This window comes from Oncorhynchus gorbuscha, linkage group LG23 (assembly GCF_021184085.1).
Source record: "Oncorhynchus gorbuscha isolate QuinsamMale2020 ecotype Even-year linkage group LG23, OgorEven_v1.0, whole genome shotgun sequence".
Taxonomy (NCBI): Eukaryota; Metazoa; Chordata; class Actinopteri; order Salmoniformes; family Salmonidae; genus Oncorhynchus; species Oncorhynchus gorbuscha.
In genome coordinates, this window is record NC_060195.1 from 19,144,468 (window position 1) to 19,169,867 (window position 25,400).

General features: G+C 40.8%; 1 protein-coding gene across 1 annotated transcript; it reads right to left on the reverse strand.

Annotated features, from left to right (window-relative positions):
- Nucleotides 1-703: 703 nt before the first annotated feature.
- Nucleotides 704-23,836, reverse strand: LOC124010635 (pro-neuregulin-2, membrane-bound isoform-like). Its single transcript, XM_046323306.1, has 12 exons — nucleotides 23,785-23,836; nucleotides 23,219-23,381; nucleotides 22,915-23,033; nucleotides 21,169-21,289; nucleotides 14,951-15,009; nucleotides 10,906-10,929; nucleotides 8,649-8,751; nucleotides 8,160-8,295; nucleotides 7,656-7,786; nucleotides 7,293-7,511; nucleotides 6,955-7,138; nucleotides 704-1,935 (listed from the first exon to the last, which is right to left on the reverse strand). The coding sequence occupies exons 1-12, from the start codon at nucleotides 23,834-23,836 to the stop codon at nucleotides 1,462-1,464; spliced, it is 1,785 nt and encodes a 594-aa protein (XP_046179262.1). The 3' UTR covers nucleotides 704-1,461.
- Nucleotides 23,837-25,400: the final 1,564 nt, after the last annotated feature.

Consider the following 25,400-nt stretch of genomic DNA (forward strand, 5'->3'; position numbering starts at 1 on the left):
TCAGCAATCCAGTGCCATCATCACTACTAGCCAATGCCGTCGTCAACAACATCACAGAATAAACCCGTGTCATTACACTGTCATAGAACAATCATCTAAGACACTCAACATCAACTACATATCAGCATCTTTCATTTTTAAAACTCCACTTTTTTTTTCAAGTTTCTAGAGTTTCCAAAACTCCCTACAACATCACACATGAAAACAGACAAGGACAAGGGACATAATGGATCTGGCCTATGGACCATGGTGGTTCTTGGGAAATTGGGTTTTTTTCTTTATGGGTTGTGAAAGTCCTGAGACACAGTGCGGCTTTAGTTAAGCTGCTGGCATAGGAACGGGGGTGGGTAGTCCATGTAGGCCAGAATCAGGCTGGATTGACAGGATTGGTTGGATTGGCAGCTCCCTGGCCAATGAATGCTCATGGATGGAGGTTTTACAGTGCAATGGAGCTTCTGGCAGCATGAGGATTGGCCGGTTAAGTATGTCAGTTTAACAGTGAACACACCCTCATAGCTGAATGGACACACTCAGGGCTTCCCTGCTGTGCCTGCGATCAGACTACAACTCATCATGGAGCACGCATATGTCTGCGCGCGCGCGCACACACACACACACACACACACACACACACACACACACACACACACACACACACACACACACACACACACACACACACACACACACACACACACACACACACACACACACACACACACACACACACACACACACACACACACACACACACACTCCGCCCATTTAAAAACCCTGAACACCTGTGAAGTTACCTTGGATCACCTGCATTCCTCTATGACAGGCGGCGGATGATGACATGAATGACCGATGTAAGTTAGTTGGAGCGACTCGTCAAAAACTAGCGCATCACTTCCTGTACCAGGACAGGACACCACATCCAGTTGCGTTTGTGATAAATGTCCCCCGTGAAAAAAACAACTGTATGTGGATCATTCTCATGTAAACATAAACCGTTACACAGGGGTGACTCATATTGCATGATGCCAGAATCATATCACAGTTCAAACAGGGAGATCCTAAATCAGAGCAAGTCAAAATAAAGAGGTCTATAAAATGAGGAGTCTGTATTAGAAAGGCTACAAAAACTCAACTGGACCTCTGGCTTCAGCACACAGCAAAAGGCACCACAATATTATTCTATTGACTAACTCGTGAAAGAATTGGCACGGAATAATTTTTTCTCTCTCTCATAATGCTGTAAATCAAAAACTTTACATATAAATATTTTTCCCCTATAAAAAAAGTATTTGCTGTTAGCTAGTAGACAATTTTTGCTAAAATGAAAATAAATATTTCATTTGTTTAGAATATCTGTCTGTTATACAAAATAAAAATATGTCTCTACTCCACTGTTGTCTTTAGGTGGGTCAAAGGTTTTGGGGTCAGGGGTTAGAGGTCAGTGGTCAAGGTGGACAGGTCTTAAAGGGGTGTGTTGCCATGTGTCAAGGAGCGCGACTGGGGGAATTTACTGTGTCCGTTGCTGCGAGTGCTTGGTCGCCCCTGTGCCCGGTGAGTCCGTATGTCAGTGGTGGTGCCAGGGGCAGTAGATGATCGGCACCCACGTTCGCACGGCTCCATGTTCATGTTCTGCATACTGAGGAAGGGCGTGCTCTCCCCGTGCCCTTCCTCTTCCTCCTCCTCCTCTTCTGATTGGCTGAAGCTCTGAGAGCTGTAGTCCCGTAGGCCCATTGCACGCTGGGAGAAGTGTCCGTTGAGGCGGTTTCGACGCGGGCGCCGGCGGCTCCTGATTGGTTCGCGGGAGGAGGCGTACTCCTGCGTGGTCTCGTAGGCCTCGTCGTCAGGGAGACGGTAGGGGCTGGACGGAAGGCTGCCCGTGCTTTCCGTTAGGTAGGGTTGGCGTGGGCGGCGGGGCTGTCGGTACAACAGTCCATCCTGCAGGGACAGAAAGAGATGAGACGGTTGCCACTTTAATCTACAACTAACATCATACACTACCCACTTTAATCTACAACTAACATCGTAACACTACCCACTTTAATCTACAACTAACATCGTACACTACCCACTTTAATCTACAACTAACATTATACACTACCCACTTTAATCTACAACTAACAACATACACAACCCACTTTAATCTACAACTAACATTATACACTACCCACTTTAATCTACAACTAACATCGTACACTACCCACTTTAATCTACAACTAACATCATACACTACCCACTTTAATCTACAACTAACATCATACACTACCCACTTTAATCTACAACTAACATCATACACTACCCACTTTAATCTACAACTAACATTATACACTACCCACTTTAATCTACAACTAACATTATACACTACCCACTTTAATCTACAACTAACAACATTATACACTACCCACTTTAATCTACAACTAACAACATTGTACACTAACCACTTTAATCTAAAACTAACATTGTACACTACCCACTTTAATCTACAACTAACATTGTACACTAACCACTTTAATCTAAAACTAACATTGTACACTAACCACTTTAATCTAAAACTAACATTGTACACTAACCACTTTAATCTAAAACTAACATTGTACACTAACCACTTTAATCTACAACTAACATCGTACACTACCCACTTTAATCTACAACTAACAACATTATACACTACCCACTTTAATCTACAACTAACAACATTGTACACTAACCACTTTAATCTAAAACTAACATTGTACACTACCCACTTTAATCTACAACTAACATTGTACACTAACCACTTTAATCTAAAACTAACATTATACACTACCCACTTTAATCTACAACTAACAACATTGTACACTAACCACTTTAATCTAAAACTAACATTGTACACTACCCACTTTAATCTACAACTAACATCGTACACTACCCACTTTAATCTACAACTAACAACATTGTACACTACCCACTTTAATCTACAACTAACAACATTGTACACTACAACTAACATCATACACTACCCACTTTAATCTACAACTAACGTTATAACCTACCCAATCTAATATATAACTAACATTATACACTAGACACTTCAATCTACAACTAACATTATAAACTACCCACTCTGATCTACAACTAACATTATAAACTACCCACTCTGATCGACAACTAACATTATAAACTACCCATTCTGATCTACACTAACATTATAAACTACCCACTCTGATCTACAACTAACATTATAAACTACCCACTCTGATCGACAACTAACATTATACACTACCCACTTTAATCTACAACTAACGTTATAAACTACCCACTCTGATCTACACTAACATTATAAACTACCCACTTTATTCTACGAGTAACATTGTACACTACCCACTTTATCCTACAACTAACATTATACACGAGCCACTCTAATCTACAACGAACATTATACACTACCCACTTTAATCTACAACTAACATTATACACTACCCACTTTATTCTACAAATAACATCGTACACTACCCACTCAAATCTACAACTAACATTATACACTACCCACTCTGATCTACAACTAACATTATACACTACCCACTCTGATCTACAACTAACATCATACACTACCCACTCTGATCTACAACTAACATTATACACTACCCACTCTGATCTACAACTAACATTATACACTACCCACTCTGATCTACAACTAACATTATACACTACCCACTCTGATCTACAACTAACATTATACACTACCCACTCTGATCTACAACTAACAACATTGTATACTACCCACTTTAATCTACAACTATCATCATACACTACCCACTTTATTCTACAAATAACATCGTACACTACCCACTCTAATCTACAACGAACATTATACACTACCCACTCTAATCTACAACGAACATTATACACTACCCACTTTAATCTACAACTATCATCATACACTACCCACTTTATTCTACAAATAACATCGTACACTACCCACTCTAATCTACAACGAACATTATACACTACCCACTCTAATCTACAACGAACATTATACACTACCCACTTTAATCTACAACTAACGTTATACACTACCCACTTTAATCTACAACTAACATCATACACTACCCACTTTAATCTACAACTAACATTATACACTACCCACTTTAATCTACAACTAACATTATACACTACCCACTCTGATCTACAACTAACATCATACACTACCCACTTTAATCTACAACTAACATTATACACTACCCACTTTAATCTACAACTAACATCATACACTACCCACTTTAATCTACAACTAACATTATACACTACCCACTCTGATCTACAACTAACATCATACACTACCCACTTTAATCTACAACTAACATTATACACTACCCACTCTGATCTACAACTAACATCATACACTACCCACTTTAATCTACAACTAACATTATACACTACCCACTCTGATCTACAACTAACATCATACACTACCCACTCAAATCTACCACTTTAATCTACAACTAACATTATACTTTAACTACCCATCATACACTACCCACTTTATCTACAACTAACATCATACACTACCCACTTTAATCTACAACTAACATTATACACTACCCACTCTAATCTGATCTACAACTAACATCATACACTACCCACTTTAATCTACAACTAACATTATACACTACCCACTTTAATCTACAACTAACATCATACACTACCCACTTTAATCTACAACTAACATTATACACTACCCACTCTAATCTACAACTAACATTATACACTACCCACTTTAATCTACAACTAACATCATACACTACCCACTTTAATCTACAACTAACATTATACACTACCCACTCTAATCTACAACTAACATTATACACTACCCACTTTAATCTACAACTAACATTATACACTACCCACTTTAATCTACAACTAACAACATACACTACCCACTTTAATCTACAACTAACATCATACACTACCCACTTTAATCTACAACTAACATTATACACTACCCACTTTAATCTACAACTAACATTATACACTACCCACTTTAATCTACAACTAACATCATACACTACCCACTTTATTCTACAACTAACATCATACACTACCCACTTTAATCTACAACTAACATCATACACTACCCACTTTAATCTACAACTAACATCATACACTACCCACTTTAATCTACAACTAACATTATACACTACCCACTTTAATCTACAACTAACATTGTACACTACCCACTTTAATCTACAACTAACATTATACACTACCCACTCAAATCTACAACAAACATTATACACTACCCACTTTAATCTACAACTAACGTTATACACTACCCACTTTAATCTACAACTAACATCATACACTACCCACTTTATTCTACAAATAACATCGAACATTATACACTACCCACTAATCTACCCACTTTAATCTACAACTAACATTATACACTACCCACTTTAATCTACAAATAACATTCTACAAATAACATCGTACACTACACTACCCACTTTAATCTACAACTAACATTATACACTACCCACTTTAATCTACAACTAACATTATACACTACCCACTTTAATCTACAACTAACATTATAAACTACCCAATCTAATATATAACTAACATTATACACTACCCACTCAAATCTACAACGAACATTATACACTACCCAATCTAATCTATAACTAACATTATACACTACCCACTTTAATCTACAACTAACATCATACACTACCCACTTTATTCTACAAATAACATCGTACACTACCCACTCTAATCTACAACGAACATTATACACTACCCACTTTAATCTACAACTAACATTATACACTACCCACTTTAATCTACAACTAACGTTATAAACTACTCAATCTAATATATAACTAACATTATACAGTACCCACTCTAATCTACAACTAACATTATAAACTACCCACTCTGATCTACAACTAACAACATTGTATACTACCCACTTTAATCTACAACTAACAACATTGTACACTACCCACTTTAATCTACAACTAACATCGTACACTACCCACGTTAATCTACAACTAACAACATTGTACACTACCCACTTTAATCTACAACTAACAACATTGTACACTACCCACTTTAATCTACAACTAACAACATTGTACACTACCCACTTTAATCTACAACTAACAACATTGTACACTACCCACTTTAATCTACAACTAACAACATTGTACACTACCCACTTTAATCTACAACTAACAACATTGTACACTACCCACTTTAATCTACAACTAACAACATTGTACACTACCCACTTTAATCTACAACTAACAACATTGTACACTACCCACTTTAATCTACAACTAACAACATTGTACACTACCCACTTTAATCTACAACTAACAACATTGTACACTACCCACTTTAATCTACAACTAAACATTGTAACCCACTTTAATTGTAACACTACCCACTTTAATCTACAACTAACAACATTGTACACTACCCACTTTAATCTACAACTAACAACATTGTACACTACCCACTTTAATCTACAACTAACAACATTGTACACTACCCACTTTAATCTACAACTAACAACATTGTACACTACCCACTTTAATCTACAACTAACAACATTGTACACTACCCACTTTAATCTACAACTAACAACATTGTACACTACCACTTTAATCTACAACTAACAACATTGTACACTACCCACTTTAATCTACAACTAACAACATTGTACACTACCCACTTTAATCTACAACTAACAACATTGTACACTACCCACTTTAATCTACAACTAACAACATTGTACACTACCCACTTTAATCTACAACTAACAACATTATACACTACCTCTTCTAGTTTACCACAACCCGATAAAGGAAGTGGAAAATATGACTCATGAATCCCAATTGTAATATGGTCTGCTTTCTGCCATTTGTGCAGTCACGTAGTCATGAGTGGGTGTAGCGGCAGGGTCATGATCACCTGGGGGAATCTCAGCAGGGGCTGGTCATCCTCCCGGTGGTAGGCTGCGGCGGCAGGCGGCAGGGCGAGGGCGTGGCACGTGTTGGGAGAGGTGATGTGGAAGGTGGGCACCTGGGGGGACAGCGGGGGGTAGTGGAACTCAACGGGTGACAGACGGGCTGGCGTGGTCAACGCTGACACATACCTGTGGGGAGGAAGGGGTGAAACAGAGACACAAACAAACAAAAAATTGTATTAGATCTGGTTCAGAGGCCCAAAACTGAGACCATAGACAACAACTAATATGGTGGTTTTTACATCTACAAATCTTTGGCGAAGATTCAATCTAGTTGTCTCACCTGTCGCTGTGAGGTGAATCTCTCAGAGAGTCGTAGGAGTCTCCATACTGCAGGCTGGCTCCCTCAGAACAGCCCCAGTAGGCGGCCCTCTGTGCCCGTGCCTCCATACATGTCGGACTGCTGCATTTACTGGTGCCCACTGACGAGGAGAGCGCCCCTGACTGGAAGTCTGAGTTCATACTGTCTGTCCTCTCTATACTCCACGTCCGCTCCTCATGTCTATAGGGAGAGGGCAGTAAGAAGGAGAGGGCTTTGTGAAATTTCTGATCAGCAGAAATGTGTGTGTGTGTATGTGCGTGCGTGCGTGTGTGTGTCTCTACATGTGTGAATGTGTGTCTATGTTTATGTGTGTTACTACAGCACCTGGAGTTGTGGGAGACTGTCGATGAGTGGTGGGATCTGGTGGACATTCGGCTTCCTGAGAAGTTTACGGATTCTTCTGGTCCATGCTGTATAATACTACACTCTGTGGTAGGAGCGTTCTTTGAGATGTACTGTGAAAGGAAGAGAGAGATATGCATTGTGGGAGCTGCATGGGCGATATGGGAATAAGGACGTGTTATAACACCCGTTACAAACAAAACACATCTGTTTCTGAGCCTGAGGTAGGTTGTAGGCCCTGTACACACTCAGTTTGTACAACTGGTGTACAATGTATTTGACAAAACAATTGTGATCCAACGGAAGGTTTGTCTGCACAAAAATGTTTACACAGCGATTTTCGAGAAACAATGGTTGTGTAGAAAAGCGTGTGCAGACAAACTCTCTGTAGTATAACAGAAATATCAGTTCTACCACAACTGTTGTGTCAAATGTGTTGTACATCAGTTGTACAACCTGAGTGGATACGGGGCCGTAGTGACTCACGTCGACCATGGGGATCTCCTCAGGGCCTGGCCCAGGGTGGTTGGGACCGTTAGCCAGCATGCGGTTGGGCTGCTCCACACACTGGTTTTGGTTAATGTTCTGGTTCAGGTGGCCATGCATCTTCTTCCTCTGCTTCCTGTAGGACATACGCAAGAGAACGTGTAATGAGTTATTGTTCTAGAATACATTGAGAAAGATAGTAGATAAGGAAAGATAGTAGGTAAGGAAAACTACAGTGTTACAGTCATTTTATAAATTATGGTCTGTCTGTCATCAAAATACTCAGCTTCAAACATTAATAGTTTTTTTTATATATAATTAGTTAGTAAAGCTTATCTGAGAAGTTTAAAAGCTTAATTTCGGACATTATAGCTGTGGTCATTGTGCAGACCCAGTCAGTGAATGCCTCCTGGGCTCCGTGAAGAACAGGTTTAAATGATGTCATAATGATACCATTCAGGGTGGGCTCTGAACAGTACCAGTACGTACTTGGTTTTGCAGTATGCCGCCACACAGACCATGCCCACTACCAACAGTGCCACACAGATGCCTGTGATGGTCAACACCCGTCGCTGGTACAGCTCCTCTGCCTCTGTGAACAAACCACACACACACACGCACACACACGCACGCACGCACACACACACACACACACACACACACACACACACACACACACACACACACACACACACACACACACACACACACACACACACACACACACACACACACACACACACACACACACACACACACACACACACACATATACAAATACACATACATGTGAGCGCTACGTTACAGGAATAGTTAAACAAAAGCTAACTCAGCTCCTCCCTTTCCCTCCATACTCTGACATCACTGACCTATGACATCTAACCTCCCTAAAAATAATCAATCGTGTTCCTGCTTCACCTTAATAGTGCTAACCTTAGACAAACCAAAACCGTGATGTTATTAACCCTATGGGTTAACAGTGGCTTAGCCACAACATAGGCTGTTTCAGTTAGGAGGTGCTTATATTTGTCCTGTTTCACACATGTTCAAGCATGTAACAGTTCAATTTACAATGTCCAACAGTTAACCTCTAGTAGACTTTTTTTGACTGGTAATACTATCATCTGTGAGCTTACTGTATGTCAAGTTCCAAGAAACTAGGCCTCATTATACATAGACCTCCATGTTGCAATGTGTGGTTGGTCTGGATTCCCCCTCTGCTTTCCCTACGTGCACTAATGTATCATAATGTCTATGGAATGTATGTCAAAGAGGTCTAAGGACACATGCCTGTATGATGGAATCAGATGTTAATCGTAAGAAAAAAAGCATTTTCGAGCAAAAACACCACAATGGTTTGGGGATATTTATAAAACTCACCGGCAACTAAATAAACACCTTTAAATTGACCAGAGAACGCACGGATATAGAACTCACAGATTACTCACAGTCTTCATATGTTAACAAGGGAAATATAATGCAGCTTTTGCATGAGAGTTACCATTATTTTGCAAGGTTTAATGTGGTTTTCTGATCGTTTGTGTCAGATCAAAAGTGTCTAGAATCTCTGTTGTCATGGTGAAGCTTTATGAATACCACCCTGTCAGGTATTCTGATGGTGTTTAACTGACCAATGAGCATAAGTCTCATTGTGGCGGAACATTGTCAGCAGATAAGTCACAATGACAGAGAAAAAAAACAGAACATGGGAGAAGGGGAACGCAAAGAAAGAAAGAAAGAAAGAAAGAAAGAAAGAAAGAAAGAAAGAAAGAAAGAAAGAAAGAAAGAAAGAAAGAAAGAAAGAAAGAAAGAAAGAAAGAAAGAAAGAAAGAAAAAGGAAGATGGAAAGAGGAGATGGCCAGACGGTGGAGGAAGAGGGGCTGGGAAGGTGTGGGGAGGGGGTGTCTAAAATGGGGTGGTGGTGGGGCTTTTAGTGCTAAAGGTAGGGGGACTGGGGTGCTGTCTAGAGAGCCTTAGCCTGGCATTGTATGTGTGTCACAGAAGAGGGGACTGATAGGGAATGAGATTGGTGGTTGGCTGCTACTGAAGGAGCTAGGTCACTATCACTTGCAGGAGCCTCTGATTCAATGTCAATCAACTGGGGAATGCTGGACCTACCACCTACTAGTGGCTGTCTCTATGGAAGATAGTCTTATGGGAGGCTGTCTATTAACCATCAAGACATTTCTCGCCAGTTTGTCTCTCTGTGACTCAAAAGCTTTACTCATAATGTAGCCTCATACCTTCTGCTTCCACAGTGTCTTCCTCTCCATCATCAACATGTCTGTGGCTTTGCTGTCTCCCTCTCTATACAGTAACATAATGTAGCCTCATACCTTCTGCTTCCACAGTGTCTTCCTCTCCATCATCAACATGTCTGTGGCTTTGCTGTCTCCCTCTCTATACAGTAACATAATGTAGCCTCATACCTTCTGCTTCCACAGTGTCTTCCTCTCCATCATCAACATGTCTGTGGCTTTGCTGTCTCCCTCTCTATACAGTAACATAATGGCGTGTACAACAAAGCTTAGTTTCAAGGTTTTCTATAATTGAGAGAGAGGGCTAGCATGCATGCAGAGGGACAAGTGTCTTTAGACCAGGTAGGTTAGTGGGCAAGTGACAGATCGACAGATTAGAGAAGAGCTACTGGTTCTAGAGAGATGGTAGTAGTAATGTGTGACTGTGAGAGGATCTTGGCAACTCTTAAAATGAACAATATACATTCAAATGAATAATTGTTCCATACCCATAAATTCAATTCCAAGATGCTCTGCCAACGCAGAAAGTTGGACACAATGAAAAGGAAAGAGAACAAGTTTCAGAGAGTGATTGTCTACATTGGAACATAGATATATAGATAGTAGATACTAAACCATGAGGTTAGTATGGAATTTTTCCGTGACGTACAGTAATAATCGTTACTGGCAGGTGCCAGGTCCAGTAACAGACAGACAACGCAGACAGCCGCAGCTCTGTGACCCCAGAAATGAAAGAAAAGGAAAGAAAGAAGCATAACTAATAAAAGAGAGAGGGAAGCAGGCAGGAGACATGCAGAGACAAAGACAGCCACTTCACTTACTGCCATATTTACTAGACCTCATTTCTGGGGTAAAAAAAAAAAAATTGGGACAAAAAAATGAACAAATAAAACAAGATAAAAAAGCAATTTGTTACTTTCCAACGTTTTGGAGATGAGGCTGGTTGGCACAGAAATGGGAGCAGCTTTGTAGGTCGACAGATGAATGACATGTTCTAATTGTGTCTCTCATTGTTTCTAGTATTTACTAAAAATTGTATTTTTTTGTCACCCTATAGCTTCTCTCTGGTCTTTTTTCCCCTGAAATGATTATGATTATTTTTCCCCTGAAATGATAAAATATGACAGTGTTTTCTATTTCACAGCGTGAGCACCAGTAGGAAAAGGTGTGCCTTTAATTTACTTGTAATGATGCCACCCCTGATAGAACAACCTGGTCTCATAGACTAGACGTAACATAGTAAATGTAAATCCGTGACACTCAAAGTAGTATGATATGATACGTTTGTTATGATGACATAGACAGAGGATAACTTAACTCAAAAACTATAAGCAGGGTAGTTGGTCAGGGTGTATGGATAGGCGTATAACACGAATGTCTAGCAACTCAAAGGTTGCGTGTTCAAATGTCATCACGGACAACTTATGCATTTTAGTTAATTAGCAACTTTGCAACTACGGTCGTGGCCAAAAGTTTTGAGAATGACACAAATATACATTTTCACCAAGTCTGCTGCCTCAGTTTGTATGATGGGCATTTGCTTATACTCCAGAAAGTTATGTAGAGTGATCAGATGAATTGCAATTCATTGCAAAGTCCTTTTTTGTCATGCAAATGAACTGACTCCCCAAAAAACATTTCCACTGCATTTCAGCCCTGCCACAAAAGGACCAGCTGACATCATGTCAGTGATTCTCTCGTTAACACAGGTGTGAGTGTTGACGAGGACAAGGCTGGAGATCACTCTGTCATGCTGATTGAGTTCGAATAACAGACTGGAAGCTTCAAAAGGAGGGTGGTGCTTGGAATCATTGTTCTTCCTCTGTCATCCATGGTTACCTACAAAGGAAACACGTGCCTTCATCATTGCTTTGCACAAAAAGGGCTTCACAGGCAAGGATATTGCTGCCAGTAAGATTGCACCTACATCAACCATTTATCAGATCATCAAGAACTTCAAGGAGAGCGGTTCAATTGTTGTGAAGAAGGCTTCAGGGAGCCCAAGAGAGTCCAGCAAGCGCCAAGACCATCTCCTAAAGTTGATTCAGCTGCAGGATAGGAGCACCACCAGTACAGAGCTTGCTCAGGAATGGCAGCAGGCAGTTGTGAGTGCATCTACACGCACAGTGAGGCAAAGACTTTTGGAAGATGGGCTGGTGTGAAGAAGGTCAGCAAAGAAGCCATTTCTCTCCAGGAAAAACATCAGGGACAGACTGATATTCTGCAAAAGGTACAGAGATTGGACTGCTGAGAACTGGGGTAAAGTCATTTTCTCTGATGAATCCCCTTTCCGATTGTTTGGGGCATCCGGAAAAAAGCTTCTCCTTGAGAAGACAAGGTGAGCGCTACCATCAGTCCTGTGCCATGCCAACAGTAAAGCATCCTGAGACCATTCATGTGTGGGGTTGCTTCTCAGCCAAGGGAGTGGGCTCACTCACAATTTTGCCTAAGAACACAGCCATGAATAAAGAATGGTACCAACACATCCTCCGAGAGCAACTTCTCCCAACCATCCAGGAACAGTTTAGTGACGAAACAATGCATTTTCCAGCATGATAGAGCACCTTGCCATAAGTTATAACTAAGTGGCTCGGGGAACAAAACATCGATATTTTGGGTCCATGGCCAGGAAACTCCCCAGACCTGAATCGCATTGAGAACTTGTGGTCAGTCCACGAGAGACGGGTGAACAAACAAAAACCCATTAATTCTGACAAACTCCAAGCATTGATTATGCAAGAATGTGCTGCCATCAGTCAGGATGTGGCCCAGAAGTTAATTGACAGCATGCCAGGGCGGATTGCAGGGCTTGAAAAAGAAGGGTCAACACTGCAAATATTGACTCTTTGCATCAACTTAATGTAATTGTCAATAAAACCTTTGACACTTATGAAATGCTTGTAATTATACTTCAGTATTCCATAGTAACTTCTGACAAAAATATTTAAAGAGACTGAAGCAGCAAACTTTGTGAAAATTAATATTTGTGTCATTCTCAAAACTTTTGGCCATGACTGTACTTAATACTTTTTAGCATGTTAGCTAACCCTTCCCTAACCTTAACCCTTTAACCTAACTCCTAACCTTAACCATAACCCTAACCACTAGACTAGCTAACATTAGCCAACTAGCTAACGTTATCATTAGCCAACTAGCTAACGTTATCATTAGCCAACTAGCTAACGTTATCATTAGCCAACTAGCTAACGTTATCATTAGCCAACTAGCTAACGTTATCATTAGCCAACTAGCTAACGTTATCATTAGCCAACTAGCTAACGTTATCATTAGCCAACTAGCTAACGTTATCATTAGCCAACTAGCTAACGTTATCATTAGCCAACTAGCTAACGTTATCATTAGCCAACTAGCTAACGTTAGCCACAACAAATTGGAATTCGTAACATATTTCATGTTTTGCAAATTCGTCTACATATTGTATAAATTGTCATTCGTAACATATCATACGAAATTGATTATGGACATCCACAAAGGGATACATATTATACGAAACGTAACATATACATTTACATTACATTTAAGTCATTTAGCAGACGCTCTTATCCAGAGCGACTTACATATCAGACTAATTGAAGTGTCCCGGATTTACGTTACATCTACCCCTGAATCCATGTTGCATAGAAAAGACTGCTCATTGCAGGATTACCGAAATACAATATATATGTACTGCAAATAGTAGGTATTATGTATATATTCATATTGTACTCCCATTAGGGAAGAATGATGACAAACTAGTTCAAAGTGCTTTACTCCCAGCTACTATACTCACTGTACTGTACTTCCAAAGAACTGGTCACACAGGTAAACAGGACGTTGATGGGACAAACAAACCAGACATTTGAATGATTTGAATATCAGAACTGATTTAGGATGAGCTCTCAGGAAATATTATGACAATGGGTTATCAGTTGCCCATCTGCAGCAGTACTACTTCCAGTCAGAACATCACAGATAACTAAGGGTCTTCGCATCAAGCATTGCATCAAGCCATCCAAGCTGCATATCAGGTGCACCCTGTAAATTACATTCACTGTATCATTATCCAATCTCTACTGCAGCATATGATCAGGAGGGCATGCATGGTGACCTATGTGTTGACTCTCTGGTGTGTGTCTCTGCATGCACCACTATTATCCATTATTAAGGGGTCTACTGGTTAACTCACTCTGTGTAAAGACCAATGCCAGGTAGGACATATAGTGCAGCAGAGGAAGGTGAGAGGAATGGCAACAGGAAAGGGATGGACATAGAGGCATGCACGTACACAGACAGACAGACAGACAGACAGACAGACAGACAGACAGACAGACAGACAGACAGACAGACAGACAGACAGACAGACAGACAGACAGACAGACAGACAGACAGACAGACAGACAGACAGACAGACAGACAGACAGACAGACAGACAGACAGACAGACAGACAGACAGACAGACAGACAGACAGACAGACAGACAGACAGACAGACAGACAGGCAGGCAGGCAGGCAGGCAGGAGGAAATGAACATACTGTAAAAACCTGCCATGACGGATTTTTGACAGCGATCACCTGTATAGTCATTTGGACACCTGATGGGGGAAACAAGCCACAGAAGGAGAGGACGGAGGGAGGGAGGGAGGGAGGAGAAAATAGTAGGTAGAGAGACGGAAGAGGGAGTACATATTAGAGGAGGGAGGGACCAAAGGAGGGAGGGAGAGAGGGAGGGAAGGAGGGAGAGACACAAGAGAGCAGAGAACATGGAGTTAGAAACAGAGCACAACCTAACAGTATGTGACAGAGGTACACAGAGCGCTATCAAAGACAGTACAGTATGAAGATATGTAGAAATGGCTTCTCCAATAGAAATCCCCGATCACACTTGTAGGCGATGTCATGACGACGTTAGCTAGCATAGCTGATTGGGTTTAACGTTTGTGTCACGCTGAACTGCGCATGTGCAGACCATCCAATAAAACTCCTTTGACATAAAGTTGTTTTTAACAAAAATGAAAAAGTATCAGTTGGTAACTTTCACGAGGTTGTAGTAATGACAGGTTCAGGTTGTGCCGTTAGAATACGGGAATATTAACAACAAAGGACACATTTTTCACTTCCCATTGACTTGCCAAACCCCAAAACCCAATCTAGTCTGTCTGGTCTGCTTTGCGACGTGTTTCCGGATGTATCAAAAACACCCCCTAGACATAACTGCTGGATAGGGTTTGTTTCCCAAGATGCACTTTCATAGAGGTTGGGCTTGGAAAACTGCAAAGGCTAAGTCTGTAAGGAAGCTCCCCTTTGCTGAAGGACCTCATTGACATCTAGGAGAGAAAGGTGGGGGATTGGAGTACACAGGGGATGTCCAAGTTCTCACACTTACCGTGCTGTAACTACACAGCAACTACACTGTAATTACAGTGTGAGTCCAGGCAGCATAATTCTCCCTAACACATACATATCCTGATCCCTGATCCCTTTTCTAAAACAGCATTCAGTTCAACTAGTCTCACAGGGTCTGCATATTCATAAAATGCATAAAACTGCACAGGATATCTTTTTTCTTCATACAGTACCAAAGACACAACATCAATGTGCATTTTGGATCAATTAAAGCAAAAACCTCACTCAGCAATTTCCCATGCAGTTATAAATAGATGAGAAGCAAAGTGTGGATCTGAGACACTTGAGGCAGCATGCAGACTAGCAGATCCCCTCTCTCTCTCCCTCCTTCTCTCTCTCTCTCTCTCTCTCTCTCTCTCTCTCTCTCTCTCTCTCTCTCTCTCTCTCTCTCTCTCTCTCTCTCTCTCTCTCTCTCTCTCTCTCTCTCTCTCTCTCTCTCTCTCTCTCTCTCTCTCTCTCTCTCTCTCACCATCCCTCCTCACTTCCTCTCAACCCCTTTATCTCCCTCTCTTTCTCCATCTATCTCCCCTTTTTCTCTCACTATTCTTCTTGCAACCTATCAATATCCTACTATCTCCATCTCTCCCTCTTTCTCATCTCCCCACTCTCTCTCTCTCTTCCCCTCTTTTTGTCAGCCTTGAGAACAAGCTAAAGAAAAACAGCCTCCACTCATCTCCACAGAGGGATAAACCAGCACTCATCTGAATGATGTCATTCCTCCATTTCATTCTCTTGTTCTGTCTCTCTGATGCTGAAGGGGGATTGGAGGGAAGGGGATTTGTCTGAGAACTGCTAACCTTTAACATAGAATGCCAGTGTCACATCATAGCCAGGCTAGTCTGCTTTGTTAATTCAGAACTGCGCTGATCTGTCGAAACAGACTGGCATCTTGGCTCAGAGAGAACACAACATAGCTCTGACTCTGTGTTTCTCTACATGCAGCTCTGTCACAACATCTAGCACTGTCCCTCTCCACACAACTCAGACACACAACTCACGATCAGGAAGAACTACCCTTAATTCCCCGGCGACATGGCTGGATACATATCTAACTCCCACGGCCTGACAGAGTAGTGTTCTGTGTAGGTATCAGCCAGCCAGCCAGCCAGCCAGCCAGCCAGCCAGCCAGCCAGCCAGCCAGCACTCAAACACCTCATAAGGTTTTCCTGCAGATCTTTTGTTAGGCTGTCTGTCACAGTATGTAACAGAACAAGATATAACTAGTTTTAGGCTGTCTGTCACAGTATGTAACAGAACAAGATATAACTAGTTTTAGGCTGTCTGTCACAGTATGTAACAGAACAAGGTATAACTAGTTTTAGGCTGTCTGTCACAGTATGTAACAGAACAAGATATAACTAGTTTTAGGCTGTCTGTCACAGTATGTAACAGAACAAGGTATAACTAGTTTTAGGCTGTCTGTCACAGTATGTAACAGAACAAGATATAACTAGTTTTAGGCTGTCTGTCACAGTATGTAACAGAACAAGGTATAACTAGTTTTAGGCTGTCTGTCACAGTATGTAACAGAACAAGGTATAACTAGTTTTAGGCTGTCTGTCACAGTATGTAACAGAACAAGATATAACTAGTTTTAGGCTGTCTGTCACAGTATGTAACAGAACAAGGTATAACTAGTTTTAGGCTGTCTGTCACAGTATGTAACAGAACAAGATATAACTAGTTTTAGGCTGTCTGTCACAGTATGTAACAGAACAAGGTATAACTAGTTTTAGGCTGTCTGTCACAGTATGTAACAGAACAAGATATAACTAGTTTTAGGCTGTCTGTCACAGTATGTAATAGAACAAGATATAACTAGTTTTAGGCTGTCTGTCACAGTATGTAACAGAACAAGGTATAACTAGTTTTAGGCTGTCTGTCACAGTATGTAACAGAACAAGATATAACTAGTTTTAGGCTGTCTGTCACAGTATGTAACAGAACAAGGTATAACTAGTTTTAGGCTGTCTGTCACAGTATGTAACAGAACAAGATATAACTAGTTTTAGGCTGTCTGTCACAGTATGTAACAGAACAAGGTATAACTAGTTTTAGGCTGTCTGTCACAGTATGTAACAGAACAAGATATAACTAGTTTTAGGCTGTCTGTCACAGTATGTAACAGAACAAGGTATAACTAGTTTTAGGCTGTCTGTCACAGTATGTAACAGAACAAGATATAACTAGTTTTAGGCTGTCTGTCACAGTATGTAACAGAACAAGGTATAACTAGTTTTAGGCTGTCTGTCACAGTATGTAACAGAACAAGATATAACTAGTTTTAGGCTGTCTGTCACAGTATGTAACAGAACAAGGTATAACTAGTTTTAGGCTGTCTGTCACAGTATGTAACAGAACAAGGTATAACTAGTTTTAGGCTGTCTGTCACAGTATGTAACAGAACAAGATATAACTAGTTTTAGGCTGTCTGTCACAGTACGTAACAGAACAAGATATAACTAGTTTTAGGCTGTCTGTCACAGTATGTAACAGAACAAGGTATAACTAGTTTTAGGCTGTCTGTCACAGTATGTAACAGAACAAGGTATAACTAGTTTTAGGCTGTCTGTCACAGTATGTAACAGAACAAGATATAACTAGTTTTAGGCTGTCTGTCACAGTATGTAACAGAACAAGGTATAACTAGTTTTAGGCTGTCTGTCACAGTATGTAACAGAACAAGATATAACTAGTTTTAGGCTGTCTGTCACAGTATGTAACAGAACAAGGTATAACTAGTTTTAGGCTGTCTGTCACAGTATGTAACAGAACAAGATATAACTAGTTTTAGGCTGTCTGTCACAGTATGTAACAGAACAAGGTATAACTAGTTTTAGGCTGTCTGTCACAGTATGTAACAGAACAAGATATAACTAGTTTTAGGCTGTCTGTCACAGTATGTAACAGAACAAGGTATAACTAGTTTTAGGCTGTCTGTCACAGTACGTAACAGAACAAGATATAACTAGTTTTTAGGCTGTCTGTCACAGTACGTAACAGAACAAGATGTAACTAGTTTTTAGGCTGTCTGTCACAGTATGAAATGGAACAAGGTATAACTAGTTTTTAGGCTGTCTGTCACAGTATGAAATGGAACAAGATATAACTAGTTTTTAGGCTGTCTGTCACAGTATGAAATGGAACAAGGTATAACTAGTTTTTAGGCTGTCTGTCACAGTATGAAATGGAACAAGATATAACTAGTTTTTAGGCTGTCTGTCACAGTATGAAATGGAACAAGGTATAACTAGTTTTTAGGCTGTCTGTCACAGTATGAAATGGTACAAGGTATAACTAGTTTTAGGCTGTCTGTCACAGTACGAAATGGTACAAGGTATAACTAGTTTTTAGGCTGTTTGTCACAGTATGAAATGGTACAAGGTATAACTAGTTTTAGGCTGTCTGTCACAGTACGAAATGGTACAAGGTATAACTAGTTTTAGGCTGTCTGTCACAGTACGAAATGGTACAAGGTATAACTAGTTTTAGGCTGTCTGTCACAGTACAAAATGGAACAAGGTATAACTAGTTTTTAGGCTGTCTGTCACAGTATGTAACAGAACAAGGTATAACTAGTTTTTAGGCTGTCTTTCACAGTACGAAATGGAACAAGATATAACTAGTTTTTAGGCTGTCTGTCACAGTACGAAATGGAACAAGGTATAAATAGTTTTTAGGCTGTCTGTCACAGTATGAAATGGAACAAGATATAACTAGTTTTTAGGCTGTCTGTCACAGTACGAAATGGAACAAGGTATAAATAGTTTTTAGGCTGTCTGTCACAGTACGAAATGGAACAAGGTATAACTAGTTTTTAGGCTGTCTGTCACAGTACAAAATGGAACAAGATATAACTAGTTTTTAGGCTGTCTGTCACAGTACGAAATGGAACAAGGTATAAATAGTTTTTAGGCTGTCTGTCACAGTACGAAATGGAACAAGGTATAACTAGTTTTTAGGCTGTCTGTCACAGTACAAAATGGAACAAGATATAACTAGTTTTTAGGCTGTCTGTCACAGTATGAAATGGAACAAGATATAACTAGTTTTTAGGCTGTCTGTCACAGTATGTAACAGATCAAGGTATAACTAGTTTTTAGGCTGTCTGTCACAGTATGTAACAGAACAAGGTATAACTAGTTTTTAGGCTGTCTGTCACAGTACGAAATGGTACAAGGTATAACTAGTTTTAGGCTGTCTGTCACAGTACGAAATGGAACAAGGTATAACTAGTTTTTAGGCTGTCTGTCACAGTACGAAATGGTACAAGGTATAACTAGTTTTAGGCTGTCTGTCACAGTACGAAATGGAACAAGGTATAACTAGTTTTTAGGCTGTCTGTCACAGTACGAAATGGTACAAGGTATAACTAGTTTTAGGCTGTCTGTCACAGTACGAAATGGAACAAGGTATAACTAGTTTTTAGGCTGTCTGTCACAGTACGAAATGGAACAAGGTATATCTAGTTTTTAGGCTGTCTGTCACAGTACGAAATGGAACAAGGTATAACTAGTTTTTAGGCTGTCTGTCACAGTATGAAATGGAACAAGGTATATCTAGTTTTTAGGCTGTCTGTCACAGTATGAAATGGAACAAGGTATAACTAGTTTTTAGGCTGTCTGTGGGGCCTTGTTGACCTGGGAGAAGTAAATGCATTCCATCCCCATTACCTCAGTGCAGTGCTTGTTTAAAAACATTTTTTGTGAATGAGCTGTCTGGGAATGAGCTGTCTGGGAATGAGCTGTCTGGGAATGAGCTGTCTGGGAATGAGCTGTCTGGGAATGAGCTGTCTGGGAATGAGCTGTCTGGGAATGAGCTGTCTGCGAATGAGCTGTCTGCGAATGAGCTGTCTGGGAATGAGCTGTCTGGGAATGAGCTGTCTGCGAATGAGCTGTCTGGGAATGAGCTGTCTGGGAATGAGCTGTCTGGGAATGAGCTGTCTGGGAATGAGCTGTCTGGAAATGAGCTGGATATTTATTAGAGAGAGAGAGAATAATACAAAGAGAGAGAAAGAGAGAGGGGAAGAGAGCAAGAGAAAGAAGGAGAAAGAGATGAAGGGGAAGAAACCTAGATTTCAAGAAGAGGACAGATCAGAGATAGGAAAGATTCATGTCTGTAGAGGGGAAGAGAAACAGAGGGGTGAAGAGAGAAGAATGAGTTTACAATCAACAGGGAAACATTTTAATGTTGCACCCAGACTAATCCCTGAGAGGATAATTTACAATGAGCTTGATGACACTTGGCATTCTGTGTCTGGAGAAGGAGATTGGGTTAACAGGGTGAACAACACACAGCTGAAGCCACACGGTGACAGACACAGCAGGAGGACAGGACCCCTCACTTACTTGCATGACAGTTGGTTTATACCGTGTATGAAATAACAGTCTCCACCGTTGACACAGTACGACTTCTCTGTGTCGTTACAGCGCCGGGCGTGACTCGAGCCCGGAGACAGAGTAGTGGTCACTATGGAGGAGAGAGAGAAAGAGTAGTGGTCACTATGGAGGAGAGAGAGTAAGAGTAGTGGTCACTATGGAGGAGAGAGAGTAAGAGTAGTGGTCACTATGGAGGAGAGAGAGAGAGTAGTGGTCACTATGGAGGAGAGAGAGACAGAGTAGTGGTCACTATGGAGAGAGAGAGAAAGAGTAGTGGTCACTATGGAGGAGAGAGGGTAAGAGTAGTGGTCACTATGGAGGAGAGAGAGAAAGAGTAGTGGTCACTATGGAGGAGAGAGAGTACGAGTAGTGGTCACTATGGAGGAGAGAGAAAGAGTAGTGGTCACTATGGAGGAGAGAGAGTACGAGTAGTGGTCACTATGGAGAGAGAGAGAAAGAGTAGTGGTCACTATGGAGGAGAGAGAGTAAGAGTAGTGGTCACTATGGAGGAGAGAGGGAAAGAGTAGTGGTCACTACGGAGGAGATAGAGTATGAGTAGTGGTCACTATGGAGGAGAGAGAGAAAGAGTAGTGGTCACTATGGAGGAGAGAGAGTAAGAGTAGTGGTCACTATGGAGGAGAGAGGGAAAGAGTAGTGGTCACTACGGAGGAGATAGAGTATGAGTAGTGGTCACTATGGAGGAGAGAGAGAGACAGAGTAGTGGTCACTATGGAGGAGAGAGAGAAAGAGTAGTGGTCACTATGGAGGAGAGAGAGTACGAGTAGTGGTCACTATGGAGGAGAGAGAGACAGAGTAGTGGTCACTATGGAGGAGAGAGAGTAAGAGTAGTGGTCACTATGGAGGAGAGAGAGACAGAGTAGTGGTCACTATGGAGGAGAGAGAGACAGAGTAGTGGTCACTATGGAGGAGAGAGAGTAAGAGTAGTGGTCACTATGGAGGAGAGAGAGACAGAGTAGTGGTCACTATGGAGGAGAGAGAGACAGAGTAGTGGTCACTATGGAGGAGAGAGAGACAGAGTAGTGGTCACTATGGAGGAGAGAGAGACAGAGTAGTGGTCACTATGGAGGAGAGAGAGACAGAGTAATGGTCAGCAAGGAAGAGGGGAGCGTGGCGGTAACTAAGGAAAAGAAGGAAAGTGTAGAGGTCACTACGGAGAGGGTTAATAAATAGTTACTAAGGAAAAAAGGGAAAGAACGTTGCCATGGTGGATGTCAAGAAAGAGAGAATGAACATGGTGGGAACTAAGGAAGATAGAAAGAGTATGGTGGTTGTCAAGGAAAACAGAGTCTGTGGTAGTTAATGAATAAGGTGGAAAGAGTGTGAAAGTCATACTGTAGAGTGGGGATGGTGTGTCTGTGGTAGTTAATGAATAAGGTGGAAAGAGTGTGAAAGTCATACTGTAGAGTGGGGATGGTGTGTCTGTGGTAGTTAATGAATAAGGTGGAAAGAGTGTGAAAGTCATACTGTAGAGTGGGGATGGTGTGTCTGTGGTAGTTAATGAATAAGGTGGAAAGAGTGTGAAAGTCATACTGTAGAGTGGGGATGGTGTGTCTGTGGTAGTTAATGAATAAGGTGGAAAGAGTGTGAAAGTCATACTGTAGAGTGGGGATGGTGTGTCTGTGGTAGTTAATGAATAAGGTGGAAAGAGTGTGAAAGTCATACTGTAGAGTGGGGATGGTGTGTCTGTGGACTCACGGCTCTGGATGCTGATGCCGCTCGTACTGTTTTCTTGGCCCAGCGTGTTCTCAACCACACACGTGTAGTTCCCAGAATCTTCCAGCCTCGCTCGGTTGATCTGGACCTTGGAATTTTTTCTTCAGAAAATGAGCGAGGGAGAGAGGCGAGAGAGAGAGACACATGGAGTGAGAGTGATTCCCTTTGAGTCAATATGAATGGTAGTTCAAAACAGAAACAAGAGTCTATAGAATATTTTTTGAAACCTCTTGCCTTTGCTGTGTGTGAATGTGTGACTGGAGGTTGGCCGGTCTCTGAGACTCACTTATTGGTCTTGATTTTGACGTCTTTTCCCCTCTGGAGCTCTCGGCCATCTTTGTACCACTGGAAGGAGGGGCTGGGGTTCCCTGACGCCTCACACTTGAGATACAGTCTCTCCCCCTCCATTAGAGACTGGCCCCGCATCGGCCGCAACTTAGGGGCCGCAGCTAGGGAGAGAGACACAGAGAGAGAGAGAGAGAGAGAGAGAGAGAGAGAGAGAGAGAGAGAGAGAGAGAGAGAGAGAGAGAGAGAGTGTGAGAGAGAGAGAGAGAGAGAGAGAGAGAGAGAGAGAGAGAGAGAGAGAGAGAGAGAGAATGAAATGTCTCTGTTCCTTTAGAACTTCTGTGAGTGTTACAGTAAATTTTTTATTGTTTATTTTACTTTTGTTAATTATATATTTCACTTGCTTTGGCAATGTAAACATATGTTTCCCATGCCAATAAAGCCCTTTGAATTAAATTGAATTGAGAGAGAGACAAAGAGAGAGATGGGTAGGGAGAGAGTTAAAAAGAAGGATAGAGGGAAAAGTTAGAAACAAGGCTAACATGATTTGTTCATCAACTGCAGTACCCCAGGTGAACCCTGATCCCAGCTGACGTTTTGACATGGGCTCTTTACTCATTGATTCTCTGTTCCAAACCACCTCCGTTACAGAGCAGCTAAGTATACACTAACACTGGACTGAATCCTGGAGAGTCAGTTTTCACCTTTTGCATTTCTTTGTCTCTTTAAAGAGAGAGGAAGGCATTTTGAGGACTTAAAGCTTTTCTAGCTAGCCTCTGCAGTAGAGCTTTGATAAGGGGTGCTGTGTTTTCCAACCTCGCTCTGCCATCAACTGGCAGAGTGTGAATCTCTGGAGACCCTCACTCTCTTCCACTTAAAAATATAACAGCCTGCAACACTGACATGAGCCAGAGCAGGAGAGCACAAAATAAGTCCACTATGGAACACCATTTGGTTCTTTGCATGTCAAAAAAGATACACATCAAATAACACTGTTTGAGTGTCATATAAGCCTGTTGACCAATCAGGACCTGAATATGACTGCACCTCACATAATCATTTAACATGTTCATACATTTTTTAATGCAGTTATGCACATTAATTGCACTATCAGTCGTATTTGATATGTCACAGCAGTTCACCGATATGTGTACTATGGTGCTGGTAAAGTTTTGTTCAGTGCACCAGACACACTTCACCAAGCTCTGGGACAGTGCTGGTCATAAAAAAAAGGTAGCTAGCTGATGCATGCTAAATGTGTTCTTCCCCAAAAACATAGCAAAACAAGATAATCTGTTTCAGTAGCTATAGTTAGCTAACTAACTATCTAGCTATGTGTCATAATCTAAAATATCCCTAATTTATAACACTGTGCTCATTTGATAAATGATGTCGAATCCACCTATGTGAAGCTAGACACAATAAGGATTAGCCACAATAGTGTAATTTGCGGTTCGCCTTCAAAATAAAAGTCTCTCACTGACAGTGATGCAAATGAAAACAAATAGCACCATAATGGAATAGAACATATGCTAAACAAGTTTAAATGTTTTTATATATATATTATATATATTTTTATATATATTTCAACAAAAGACAATAATTTGTGAATTTGACAAAAATCTGTTGAAATTACCCTGTGGATGTATTTGACTTTAGAATTGCATTGGGGGCATCCTTATTTCACTGTATAGCCTTACCTATGGATTGTGGATCAATGACATGGGTTTCAGTCTACTCAGTGACACCTGTATCAAAGCCCCTTAGATATACATTTAGAATCCTCTAATGGACATTATATGGATCTACAAGTGTTTATTTTAATGTAGAGATTCCGGTAAACTCTTAGATGTTTCCTTTCATGTTTCCTTGGATTATTCACCATGGCAACCACTTGTTAGTATAAAAAGGACATGTATTTCTCAGTTCGGTTGGCTTCCGTGGAGATCAGACCGTTTTCATTTGCAGGGATGTTTGTGCGTTTTTGATGAAATGTAAGTCAGAACAAATACTTTATTTGACAATATTCCTGTTGCTTTTGTTACATGTAAATACAATACATTTGTATGTAGAGGGATAACTTTGTACACCAGTTCTCTTACCATTTTCTACATTTATGTAATTAGCCTACCAGTTGGTGTAACTGTAATGTTAATTCTCTTGAGAGGATTTATGGTGTGTTC

What these genes read in the sequence shown, in the direction of transcription:
- LOC124010635 (XM_046323306.1), bottom strand. Translation starts at nt 23,836, where the DNA reads ATGAGTAAAGAGCCCATGTCAAAACGTCAGCTGGGATCAGGGTTCACC. An exon ending in AGGAGATCCCCATGGTCGAC is followed by an intron (nt 7,787 to 8,159) that starts GTGAGTCACTAC and finishes TTCCTTTCACAG; the next exon opens with TACATCTCAAAGAACGCTCC. An exon ending in GATTCACCTCACAGCGACAG is followed by an intron (nt 7,139 to 7,292) that starts GTGAGACAACTA and finishes TCCTCCCCACAG; the next exon opens with GTATGTGTCAGCGTTGACCA.